Source organism: Phoenix dactylifera, chromosome 17, assembly GCF_051530095.1.
Source record: "Phoenix dactylifera cultivar Ajwa chromosome 17, Ajwa_hap1_PhDact_Kaust_v1.1, whole genome shotgun sequence".
Lineage (NCBI taxonomy): Eukaryota > Viridiplantae > Streptophyta > Magnoliopsida > Arecales > Arecaceae > Phoenix > Phoenix dactylifera.
In genome coordinates, this window is record NC_143206.1 from 14602902 (window position 1) to 14616336 (window position 13435).

The following is a 13435-nucleotide window of genomic DNA, read 5'->3' on the forward strand; positions in this document are numbered from 1 at the left end:
TAATAATTTCAGGGTTCATTATAACATCATAACATGTTATTTGAAGTCAGGGTTTTGAGCTCAAATTTTAGTCGGAGCTTCCACCGTTATTTTCAGAATCAAAATAAAAGAAGACGACGAAGCAGAAGAAGCAGCCGTGACTACCACAGTGGGATGCCTCCAACGGTTTTCTCCTGCCTAAGCTCTATAGCAGAGATTTCCTCGGCCCAAACCAACCTGGAAGGAAGCCCAGAATAAGCCTTGAACCGACCCACCTTCGGCCCGGTCCGGATGCTTCGTCTCATACCTCCATCATTTCCTCCAATACGCAAGGCAACGATAAAGCCACAGTCGGCCGACGAAAGGCCCGCCGCCCTCCAAACCACTCCCCAATAATCCCCTTCAAATAAAAAACGAAAGCCCTTTTATAAGAGCTCCTCTCATTTTCTCTCTCGTTCTCTCTCTTGAACGATGCAGAGCTAGGGTTTCTCCGACCTCTCCCTCTCCCCCAATTCCAAGCCCTAATCCTTCTGTAATTCTTCGCCAGCGAGCTCGAGATCAAGATGTCGAAAAGGAAATTCGGGTTCGAAGGCTTCGGCATCAACCGGCCGGCGACCTACAGCTTCGAGCGATCCCAAGCCCCGCAGCGCCTCTACGTCCCCCCCTCCTCGCGCGGCGGCGGCGGGCACGACAACCATGAGGACCACGACCTCGACAACATCGACTACGACCAGCCTGACGCCCCCGACCGCCCCGCTGACGCGGGCGGCGGCGATGGCGAGATCGATCCCCTTGACGCCTTCATGGAGGGCATCCACGAAGAGATCCGCGCGCCGCCACCGCCCTCTGTGAAGCCAAAAGACAAAGGGGACAAGTACCCGGACGACGACGACGACGACGACGACCCCGTGGAGAGCTTCTTGAGGGCCAGGAAGGACGTGGGCCTGACGCTGGCTGCCGAGGTTCTTCGCGCCGGGTACGACTCGGATGAGGAGGTGTACGCCGCGGCGAAGGCGGTGGATGCGGGGATGATTGAGTATGATTCGGATGATAACCCGATAGTCATGGACAAGAAGAACATTGAGCCGATTCCAGCGTTGGATCATAGCACCATAGAGTATGAGCCGTTCAACAAGGACTTTTACGAAGAAAAGCCTTCAATTTCAGGTAAGTTGGTGTGGATTGTTGTAATTCCTATTTGTCTAGTATTCTTCCTTCTACTTCTGTATTTTTTCTATTATGAACATGTATGTCTTGGCTTGTATTGCGCAAATTAGTGGTCTTGTCTGCATTAGTTTTTGGTATGGAATACTCTCTCTCTCTTATACATCACAATGAGTGTCTTTCTTATTTAAAATCTTGCTAATACTCGTTAGGTCTCTATAATGGTGGTGGGTTCTTTTTCCCAATGAGCGTGATTGATGATTTATTCTGTAAGAGTTTAATGTGAACAACCGAAACATGTTTACTTGCTTAACACATAAAGACATTTTTACTTGCCATATTTTTTTTGATTTAAATGGTGCTTGATAAATTATTAGCCTTTGTGTGTGTTTTGGCCTGTTACAGGAACTCAAGTGAGATGATTTTTTTTTTCTTTTTTCGGTTGAGTGAATTGTTGATAAGTTATGATTTTACTCCCCTTTACGTTTTGTTCTGCTTTTACAATTTTTAACAATATATTTATCTCCGAACAAACTTGATTCATAGTTATAAGAAATAAGCAATGAAAAAAGTGACATCCCAGATAAGGCTGCAAATGATTTGAGCTGCTCGTGAGCAACTTGGGCACGGTCATTAAAAGCTTGCTTTACTCTGCTCAGCCGAACTCAAATAGTTTCTGAAGCTCTGCTTATAAACGAGCCAGGCTCGAACATGGTCAGCTTGAACATACAAGGGAAAACTTGGCTTGGCTTGGCTTTGCTTGATAAAAGCTCATCTTAGAGATTATATGAGCCAAGCTTGAACAACCTGTGTCAGGCTTGGCTTGAGCTCAAGTCAAGCTCGTGCATCCCTTTCATACCAAGCAGAGCCTGAGCAACTTGATACTTGGGTTAGCTGCACTGGTTTGCACCCTTAATCTTGGAAACACAGTCTTTCCAAAAGCAACCGTAGAAAAGCTTCTTGGTTGCTTTTTTTGAGCAATCTACTTGCTTGCTCCTTCAAGGTATCAACTTTTATCCAAAGCATGGCCAGGGAGTCCATTTTTTAGTGCAACTAATTTGTTGGAGCAAGGGACTTGAAGATATATACATGATCGAGAACTTAAAGTCCTGCAGAAATAGGATAGTGTCGTCAGTACTGTGCTGATTTGACAGAATAGCAGGACTGAACCACATGAGGGACACCAGTCTGTTAATGGTCCATGATGCCTAGCCAATCTTGGCCGAAATTGGATGAGACCAGCTGATGCCAGGCCCAGTTCGACTAGTACCATGCATAATCTGATCAAGTTGCTTGATTTCTTAAGGAAAAAAGAGAAAGAAATCACTAGGGAGCTACACTTTCTCTTTGGCTTAATTATGGAGAGCAGGACAGGCAAAAACCAAGAAAGCAGGAGAAAGGAGGGTATATGTGGCCTACTCGCAATGATTTGGCTTCCTCCATGGTGTCGGTACCAATTCTTGTACCATACACCTATTATTGACTAGAAAACATATCAACATGCATTGAAATACTCATTTAGGACAACAAAGGTTAAAAAGAAATTGAATAGACGAAAAAGGGGCATCTAGGTATGATACTAGGATGCTGGATTGCCCTAAAAGTCGAGATAATGTCCCGGTATTGCCGATCCAGGACAAAACCATAGAGGGCCCTATACCAATATTCTAAATCTCGTACATGACCATGGAGTTGTGGTGTCATTTACTGTCTTTATATGCGAAGCATTTAAGTGAGGAAGCATATGAATGCTCCCTCTACCATTCCAGGCAAAATGATGTCATTAGTGATGATCTTATCATTATCATATCCCGAGCTTCCCATATTATTCGTAAAATGATGCTTTTTAATCTTTTATCCTTTTTGTTTTCCAAATGAATTGGTATGTGTGAAATGGTGGCACATCTTTTGGGAGGGTCAACATAGGCTGACAGCTGGTTGAAGAATTCCTAATGCTTGGTTAAGCCTTGTTGACTGGACTGTTTTTTCATGTTCGATTCTATTTCAATGTGTTAACTGATTGCACTTTCTTGTTGGTTTTCCCTCTCAAGAACTTAAAATTCTAACCTGAAGCTTTATATTTTTGGTTCTGTTGAACTCTAGTCTTCGGAGCTACCTTAAGCAATAGCATACACCCAGATATGCAACTTAGTAAGATTTCAAGCTATTCTGATGCTTGCCTTTCTACTGTTCCAGAAAATAAATGACCGTGCACAATTTGGAATTGTGAAAGACATCGTCCATGCATGTACATAATATGTGAACCCTTTTTGGTAGCATATTAGTCAACTGCAAATAATCGTCAACCTCATCAACTTCACCAAGAATTCATTAGCTACCCAAAGCTGACATATTGAGATCATGAGATTTGAGTTATTTTTAGAACTTTTCCTTGTTCCTACAATGATCAATGATGAAATTATTGTGTGATGTACCTGTGCCTTCTGGAGATTAGCGCGATACACACATTTTGCTGTTTTTTTGTCATACATTGGCATGCAATGGCATGGATAGATTTACAAGCTTGTAAAAAAGTTTACAATTAGCATGCATGCTTATATATGATACTTTATTTATTTATTTTTATCATGGACCTATATTACTGTTTCATTCTGGTGCATAAACATGGTTTAAGTGAATAAATATTAGTCAGATAATCCAAAAAAATCTACAGTTAGAAGTTATCATTGATATCTGTGGTGTTGCAGTTTATGATTTGTTCATATATATATTCAAGCATTACAGCATGAAAACTCAAATTGCATGACTGTTTTACACATTAAAACATAAATAATCTTAAAAATCATAATAAAAGAAACATGTAACCATATTTTCACATCAAGACAAATTTTAAATACTGTACAGGTAAAGTTGATACCATCGGTGGCTCATATACTAAGATTTTTGAGGCAAGCTTTGATTTTAAGCATTATGATGGTTTTTAACCTTTGGTCCGATGTGATATGAAGATATTTTATAAATACCATGTTCCGCATCATAAATGATAGAAGAAGAGCAATTAGGAGGAGTTGAAGACCATGTAGAATCAAAGCAAGGATGTTCGAGAAGGTTGGTTATAGGTTTGAAACGGGCAAGTAGGGTATAACCCCGTATTGTTATCTATGGGCTTGTATCCTTGTGTTTGAAAGTGATATCTATCAATATGGGCTGTCATACACTATATAAAGGTATGCAGTCCTCTATTGTGTAGATAACTTACTGGCACGATACTTATCTTGGACACATGGTATGGTTGATTGGTTGGGCACTTTAATGGGTCGTCATAAGTGCATATGTTTAAAAAGTTTGTGATGTTTTTCAGTTGAGTTATTTATTTTTGTAGCTTTTGCCTTTCTGGTTATGATTTGTGCATATTGTTTACAGATTTTCTCTTAGGTAAGTGTCTATGATTGTTTGAAGCTGTAGATATGCATGAGAACAGGGCATGACTTTCAGCGATAATTGTTTGTTTTTAGATTGTAATCATGAAAAGGCACATGCAGTTATAGGTTCGTAAGGGGACCGTCATAGTCAATTTATAGGTTTGTGTACTTCCCATGAACAAAATTAGGTAGCTGCCAACACTAATTCACTGCTAATGTTATTTATATCTATCTGTCGGTTTTCTCATACATGATCTTTTGATTCAATCTACTATGCATTAATGCTGCAATCATAGGTCCGCTTGTTTAGTGATCAAAGTTCTTGTTGGCAACATAATTTTTTGGCTGAGTATTTTGGTTTCTTTTAGATTTATGTGGAGATTAATGTGAATTTAATATGTAGTGAACTGTCATCAACTGTGTTCTTTTCTTATGTACCTCCAGGGATGAGCGAGCAGGATGTTGCTGAATACCGGAAAAGCTTAGCCATACGTACTTCAGGTTTTGATGTACCAAAACCAATTAAAGCCTTCGAGGATTGTGTGTTTTCTACTGCATTAATGAATGCTATTGCGAAGCAGGGTTATGAAAAGCCAACACCAATACAGTGCCAAGCTCTACCAATTGTGCTTTCTGGGAGAGATATTATTGGCATTGCAAAAACTGGTTCAGGCAAAACTGCTGCTTTTGTACTTCCTATTATTGTTCATATTATGGATCAGCCTGAACTTCAAAAAGAAGAGGGCCCCATAGGTGTAATATGTGCTCCCACAAGAGAATTAGCACATCAAATATACCTAGAAGCAAAGAAGTTTGCAAAACCTTATGGAATACGGGTTGCTTCTGTCTATGGTGGAATGTCCAAACTTGATCAATTCAAAGAACTTAAGGCAGGTTGTGAGATAGTTGTTGCCACTCCAGGGAGACTGATAGACTTGCTGAAAATGAAGGCACTGACAATGTTCAGGGCAACTTACCTAGTACTTGATGAAGCTGACCGGATGTTTGATCTTGGCTTTGAGCCACAGATGCGATCTATTGTTGGTCAGATAAGGCCTGATCGGCAGACACTACTTTTTTCTGCAACCATGCCCTACAAAGTTGAACGTTTAGCCAGAGAGATTCTCACTGATCCAGTAAGAGTTATAGTTGGCGAGGTTGGGATGGCCAATGAGGACATTACTCAAGTTGTTAGTGTAATTCCTTCTGTTGCTGAGAAGATGCCTTGGCTTCTTGAAAAATTACCTGAAATGATTGATGAAGGGGACGTTCTTGTATTTGCTTCTAAAAAGACTACAGTAGATGAGATTGAAAGCCAGTTGATTCAGAAAGGATTCAAGGTTGCAGCCCTTCATGGGGACAAAGACCAGGCTTCTCGAATGGACATTTTACAGAAGTTCAAATCTGGAACCTACCATGTCCTAGTAGCGACTGATGTTGCTGCCCGTGGACTTGACATAAAGTCAATCAAATCGGTTGTTAATTTTGATATTGCGAGAGACATGGATATGCATGTTCATCGTATTGGAAGAACAGGTCGTGCTGGAGATAAAGATGGGACTGCATACACTCTTATCACACAGAAAGAGGCACGCTTTGCTGGTGAATTAGTCAACAGTTTGGTTGCTGCTGGTCAAAATGTGTCTCCTGAACTGATGGATCTTGCTATGAAGGTAAGGTTTTGTTTAGTCTGTTTTTAGTACTCATACATTTACATTGTCGCTTAGAGCTTGTAGGTCTGTCTATCCTTTGTTCTGTTCCAGAGTCATTTTTTGTTCTTCATGTCACACAGGTATGCTTTCTTTTTCTGTTTGTGTATTAAAAATCGGCATGAAAAATGCTTCTCTCTTTTTTCTTTCATATTTTTAAACTTTTAGAAGCACACTCCATCTCAATGTTCCTTCTTTGCCTTTGACGGTCGTGTCTTGATAACTCAGTTTCCTCATCCTTGACGCTAATGCACGCTAATTCTAATTTAGGTTCTTCTTTAGAATAAACATGAAGCTTTTGGTCTAGAGCCATATACTTGAAATACAAGGTTCCAATGCTATTTTTGTAATTTTGCGTGAAGATTGTTAATTGAATCTTCTGTAAAATTTCAGGATGGAAGGTTCAGAGCCAAACGTGATGCAAGAAAAGGTAAGCATATGCTGTTGATGTTTTTCAATCCACAAATGTAAATTTTTAGCTGACTTGATATATCGAATAACTTGAAAATTTCAGCTCTCTTGTATTTCTTAATAACATGAAGAGAACTTTTCTCAGGTGGGAAGAAAGGGGGAGGCAAAGGAAAAGGTGGCGGTGGAAGTGGGCGAGGTGTGCGTGGTGTTGATTATGGCCTCGGTATTGGTTATAATCCTGAGTCCACTAATGCAACATTGCAATCTGTTCCAAATCGATCATCTACAGTTAGTTCCCTGAGGACTGGGATGAGGGCACAATTTAAAAGCAATTTTGTTGCTGCTACGTCCAATCCTTTCGGTGATGGTAGAAACCAGTCAAGTATATCTTCCACCGGGAGGCCAGTTCTAGCTGGTTTTGTGTCTGGTGGTTCAATTGGTGGAGAGGCATATAAATTACAGCCTGCTACTTCTTTTACTCCCACCTCCAAGTTAGGAGGAAACACGTGTGAAAATGGAAATCAGAAGAACTCTGAAAGGTTAGCCACCTGAAGTTGATCTGCACCATTTCCTTATTGCTTCCTTTTTTAATGGTTTTTAGCAGGTTATGGTTGTGGCTGGAAAATGCAAGAAAATCACTATTTATTTTATTGTGCTTGTCTTTTTTTTTCCTGATTATACATTTTCATGGTGGCAGTTCTGGAGACAGGCCCCGGGAAAGAAAGCGACCATCTGGATGGGATCGTTAACTCTACTCCATGTATGAGTACAGGTTTTCTTTCCACTGTTGGATCAGTGACATGTCAATATCAAAATTTATGTTAAATGAATCATGTCTTGGTAAAGTATTTGCTTTTTTTGTTTTTTTGTCAATTGCAGTTGATTTTCATCCCTATATTGTCCCTCCTTACCATGCCGCCCCCCAAACCAAAAAAAAAAAAAGAAGCAAAACTTCGATGATAGAGTAATTAAAGTTTCATTATAAAAAATCATTGCAGTATCTGGTAACACATGCTTCTGTTTCCTGATGGGAATGTCAACCAATATACATAGCAATCTGTTGTTGCAGCAATCTGCTTCACTTTGAAACAAAAAAAAAATACATCCTGCCATTTATTGTTTTGCTTTGTACTTTCTAAAATTTTGCATTTCCCATTTGAACAAGTCACAACAATAACAATATGCACCTTGGAAGGTTTTTCCTTTTTCGACAGGAGAAGGTTTTTCCTTTAAAGGCTGCATTTTTTTCCTTCACACGAAAATACATCCAGCCATCTATTTTTTGGCTGCTTGCTAGCATTTTTAGTTTCTTATTTGATCTAGTTGCAACTTAAAAAATATGCATCCTCTAAGGATCTTCCTTGAAAAGCTGCCCTTTACTCACTATGAGTTCTAAATATTATGTCAGTGTTTGTACACTTTTTTAGCTATGACTCTGGATTCTGTAATCTGCTGGCTTGCTGAGATCAATATTTCTTCTTTTTAATTACTTGCAGCCATGGTTCTCCCCCCTCCCCCGCCGCACAAAACTAGTCTCTTTTTCCTCTTTCTCAAGCATGTACTTTTTCTCTTTTATCTCATACCCATGTACCAAGTGCAATCAAAACTGGTATCGATTAATGCCTGTCTTCTGTTTGTGTTGGCATTGCTTTCATAACAGAGTTTTCCCTAGAATGTGGGCAAAAAAACAACCGCACGAGCAGGTGTTATTTTCTGATTGATTAAAAGAGGTTTGAGGAAATTAATCTCCACATACAATCGCTGGTTATTTAATCATGAGGATTTTCTTGTCCTACCATTGGAACTTGTGGGCTAGCTTTTTAAGATCTTAATTCTTTTTTTGGCTTTTTCCAAATTGGGTGGTTGAAAATTATGCCATCAGCGAAGCTCTTCTATCAGCTCTTAGGTTCACCATAAGATAAAATAAAAAAGTCTCTTTTTTTCCCGGTTAGTTCTTGCTCGATGCTAAAACTAATGCATTTGTTAATTCTTTTTGATTTATTATTTGCATTAATCACTGATAACTTTATGTGATTGTACAAGAAATATAATTTCTTAAGCTTTGCATCTTTAATCAGCATTCAGCGGTGCATGCACCCACAAAGACCTGACAAGATATTTGGACTTCAACTTTTGCAAAGTGAAAGGCATCAACTTTTTCAATTTCTGAACTCCCCCCCCCCCCCCCCCCCCTCTGACATGCAAAACTTTGCTTGCTGCTGCAGCATTTTTCTTTTAATTTGGTTGTAAGAGTAAAAACTAAGTATTTAATTAATGTTTATCATGAAGAAAACAAATAGAATAAAACATGGATACTATTATAAAACTTACGTCATCTGTAGATTTTTGAGATCGGATATTGGTGTTGAAGACTGCGAGACTAGCTAAGCAATGGTCTCTACGATGAGATCTTGTGGAAGAGACCCGATGCTTGTAGTAGTTCATCTCCACTGCTTCTTTTTTATTCTCCTAGTGGCTTTGATGGCGGCTAGTAGGATACAGGAGTAACTTAGTCTCTTGATAGTAAGGGGATTCAAACGGAAAAGAAAGAGCGTGAAACAAGAACAAGGTTGAGTTGCATGTTGAGGTGCGACTTTAGCTTTATAAAAAGAGAGACTGAAACCAGATTAGATGCGGAATTGGATTGGCTGAAAGTTCAAGGGCAACCCTTAGCTCGGGGAGAGAGAAAGTACTCCTAGTTTGGTTAGGATGCCACGAATCCTCCTCATAAGAGGAAAAGGAAACGTGTCCTACCGATTCATGAGATGGAAAGAAAGCCTCGCGATACATCCGGAAGTGGCCCTTGATGGGTTGTCCAATTTTGGGCAGGACTTGGCTCCAACATTAAAGCTAGGCTGTCACCCGGGTCGACCATGGATGTGGAGGGTTTTCGATATCAGCATGGACTGGGATATTCCTTGCTCTTGGGCAAGACCGTATTTAGACGGGAAAAAAATCCTGAGATATGGGAAAATCTCACCCAAGAATATTATAGAAACCGAGATTTCCGAGACCATGGCTAACATGATGAAAACTGAATCAACTTCTTTATTAAATACAACAATCAGCGGACCGCCTCTCCCTTTTGTTGGAGAGGAATCCTTAAGCTTTTATCAGAGCTCTTCCACATCCTTCGGTGCCTTCTGGCTCGATTCGTGGATCAGCAGCGAGCCGCTCAAAAATCTCTGCACCATCCTATTCCTACTCGCAAAAATTCCAACAATCGGCGTTCGTCAACTTTCTCAATGCTTGCCTTCAGCCAGCTTCAGACTTCAGTAGAAATTCATTCCCGTCTCGGATCTTAATCCTTAGGATTCATTCGGAGGATCCGGTGAAGCCTTTTAGCAGGGAATAATTCTAATTGAATTCCATAATCATCTGATTCATCATCTGCTATTTCTTCGTATGCTTTTTTTTGTTTTAGCAGAATCGGATTTGCTGCAAGGCGGCTGGTGCAACAGCTTCTTTTCCCCGTTACCTTCAAGGCCATGCAAGCCTTTCTGGAGGCACTTCATCTCTCTTCAGCGGCTGACAACAGATCATGGAAGTGGTCCGCATCTAGACCCTTCACGGTCAAGCAATGGATGGCACCACACTTCCTAATCCATGGAGGAATAGCATCACTCGTTGGCTCGGCGTTAAGGAAATTTCTCATCTCGAAGAAGTGGTAGCACAGTTGGAACAGAGCTTTGTTTCCATCAGTATGGTCCAGGTTCAAAACGTGCAGGCGTCGATTAAAATATTGGGGACCGGATGCCTCTTGCCTGGACACGCTCGGTGGGAATGCTATCTGGTCCAGCTGGCACTGAGGTACCGTTGGGGTGATGTACTCACATGTGGGGTAACCAATGGGTCGGGAAGGGTATGAGCAAAAATTTCTACCTGCATCGAACATTTTCTGGTGGAAGGGGGATCCAGTGTAGGCTGCTATGCGGGTGAGATTTTCTCCCCCCCTCCTATTTTTTAGCCAAAAAGAAGAAGTAGAAGAAGGAGAAGAAGAAGATTAAATAGTTCGATTGGCTTTGCTATCACAATAGCGTGCTCACGGCCGAGAAGTGCCCCACCTCCTCACATTTCCTTTTAAAAAATATTAAATAATAAATTAAATATTTAATAATTAAAGTAAAATTTTAAAAATTATTCTAGGAAATCTCAACCAAAGAATTTGATGTCTTATTGGATAACTTATCAGAATATAGTGGATTATCAGCCGATATAGTGCACATTGTATTGGTGGCAGGCCCATAATTAATGATACCGAACTATATCTCGGCTGATATATAGTTGGTATAAAAACCTTGGACATAGATGACAATCTCATATTTTAAAACCGGAATAAAATAAGGAGGAATAGCAAAAATTATGCTTAAGAAATTTGGTAGACCATGAGCTATATCAATTTTTGTTTGGCTCCATTATCGGCAACTGCTTTGGATGATGACTTCTCTTAATGAAAAATATGTAGCAGATATAAATTCAAGTTTATGGCAGCTCTCCGTTGGAATACTTATACCCATCATAAACAAGTTTGATTGGCTTAACTATTTCTCAATTATACCTTCTTTTCAGTTTGGCCGGCATAAAGTTTATTCCAAATCTTATACCTGCTTGATGCTTGAACCAACCATAGCCTTCTAGATTAGTCATCTATTGCTATGTTTATTGCATTTGAGATTTAATGCTAAATGAATGGTCACATCTCTATGTTTAATAACTAGAGATTCTATATTTGATTCTTAGTACATTCCCAAAAGGTCTAGACCAGTAGACCGTAATAATTATATTATAGATGGATAAACCTCTCTCTTCCTTATTGTCTTAAAAAAATGATGCATGATCGTGGTCATAAGTTGTCTGTACAAAGCAAAAACTTTATTTGACTTGTTATCCCTCCTCTCTGTTTAAACCACTCCTCACGAAGGTGTAACAATGTTAAGAGCGTCGCATAGTCATCATGTGATGGAATTCCATTCGCTAGAGACGAAAGTGGACCATATAATATCCATTCATGTTCGTTTTCATATCTAAATCTATCTAGATATAGATAGAAATTTGATTAATAACTAAATCCATATCTACATTTATATCCATCAAAGAAAAATGAATCTTGATGTGAATATAAAAAGACAACTACTCAATTCATATCTGAATATCCGATTCTATTGTAATCCTACTTAATTTTATATAGCACTCAAGAACTTTTTTAAAAAATAAATAACCATATTAACACGCTATGAATTTAATTATCTTCTACTTAGTAATATCTTTGATTTTATGGTTATAAAATTTAAATATTTTTTATCTGTATTTATATTTGTACGTTCAGTATCTGATTTATATCTGTATAAGTTTGAAAAAAAAAAGTATATAAATTTTTGCGTCCGACTAATACCTATATTTATATTTATATTCATCAAATAAAATAAATATAGCCGGATATATTGATATCTGATCTGTATCCAATCTGGTTTCAGTAGGTAAACGAAAATGGATGGCAGGATAATATTGAACTATTTAACTAATTTGAACCATTTTGAAATTTTTTAAACTCAAGAGATACAAAGTGAAATTCGTCTTAAGTTGGATGAATATCTGAATAACTTTTTCTTTTCATTAGTCTCCAAACTCCACACAAACAATTCTGAAGGTCACCGCATGACTTTCAGAACAAAATAATATCAGCAAACATGTAGCTGAACCGCATTCTTCTCCTACAGTTTGGTGAGCCAAGGGTACATCGAGGAGGGTCCTCTTTGCTGTGTCGCCTATTACTTACAGATTTCCTCTATCAACACGGTAAGTGAATAAATAAACGAAATAATTTCTTTTTTATGAAGGTCTGGATTTAGACTGAAACACCATCGACAAAGTTTCTCTTTTAAGCATTTTGATTCAGAAATAAAGCAAGATAAGCTCTAAACAACTTTTGATCACTTTAGTTAAGGAATGAGATAGGCATGAGACCAGGGACAGTTACGTTAGTAAAACTTGTTCATGCCTCTCTCGTGTCAGACAAAGTCATCCTCCAAACCCAAAATTAGTTCAAAAAATTTGTATCTAAACAAACTAGGCAAAAGAAATATCAAACAATTATTGAAAAATAAGGATAGGCCATGGAAAAGACGTGTCAACCGGACCTGCTAATGCCACTTATAATTCTTCCAAAAAAAAACCTATCATAAGCTATTCATGGCATAATATTTTCATTTATTCCTGGCTCTCTTTCTTTTCTTTTCTTTTCTTTTTTTTAATTTCCCGCGGAATAAGTGGGACACATAATCCCAGAGAAAAGTCATCGCGTCGAGCGGTCACCTAAGAGATTGCGCACCAACTGTTGAACACTACAAAGCCATGATCCATAAATCAAGGCTAGCAGAATGTAGATCTTTTTATGATATCCAAAAGAGGTTTTCTACCAGCAAATAATGCTAGAAAAATACAGCAACAGATCTTTTTGCAATTTGAGTAATCTCAAACCCATCCAAAACCGAGACAATGATCAAATAAACTGTGCTACAAAATTGATATAATTATAGCAACTACGTACTTCAAACAACATAATAGTAAACAGGATGAGAACAGCATATACCCCAACGAAATCGCCTGTAAGAAATAGAAAGCACATCACAAGACCATCTAACATATGGTGTTATTGACCTTTAAGGTCACAGTAAATTAAAATGAGACCCATCCTTCTTGAAAAAGTTTGATAGTAGAAGGCAAGCACAGCAAGCTGAAGAGAATCGAAGAGATATTAACCAGATGAGTTCTTAATCATTTGAGACAAGG

The 13435-nt window shown here is 38.9% G+C and overlaps 1 protein-coding gene across 4 annotated transcripts; it reads left to right on the forward strand.

Annotated features, from left to right (window-relative positions):
• Positions 1 to 46: 46 nt before the first annotated feature.
• Positions 47 to 8973, forward strand: LOC103720650 (DEAD-box ATP-dependent RNA helicase 24-like). Of its 4 annotated transcripts, none has more exons than XM_088713441.2 (6): positions 47 to 1146; positions 4971 to 6199; positions 6629 to 6665; positions 6792 to 7185; positions 7344 to 7406; positions 8725 to 8973. In XM_088713441.2, the coding sequence occupies exons 1-5, from the start codon at positions 543 to 545 to the stop codon at positions 7393 to 7395; spliced, it is 2316 nt and encodes a 771-aa protein (XP_088569567.2). In that variant the 5' UTR covers positions 47 to 542; the 3' UTR covers positions 7396 to 7406; positions 8725 to 8973. The 4 variants fall into 4 exon arrangements, with proteins under 4 accessions (XP_088569567.2, XP_088569566.2, XP_089784201.1 ...); XM_088713440.2 differs by lacking the exon at positions 8725 to 8973 and adding an exon at positions 8143 to 8270; XM_089928075.1 differs by lacking the exon at positions 8725 to 8973 and adding an exon at positions 7526 to 7656.
• The last annotated feature ends 4462 nt before the right edge of the window (positions 8974 to 13435 follow it).

Excerpts from the sequence above, each read along its gene's own strand:
- LOC103720650 (XM_088713441.2), top strand. The coding sequence starts at position 543 with ATGTCGAAAAGGAAATTCGGGTTCGAAGGCTTCGGCATCAACCGGCCG. Across the intron at positions 1,147-4,970 it reads AGAAAAGCCTTCAATTTCAG|GGATGAGCGAGCAGGATGTT; the intron begins GTAAGTTGGTGT and ends ATGTACCTCCAG. Across the intron at positions 6,666-6,791 it reads CAAACGTGATGCAAGAAAAG|GTGGGAAGAAAGGGGGAGGC; the intron begins GTAAGCATATGC and ends AACTTTTCTCAG.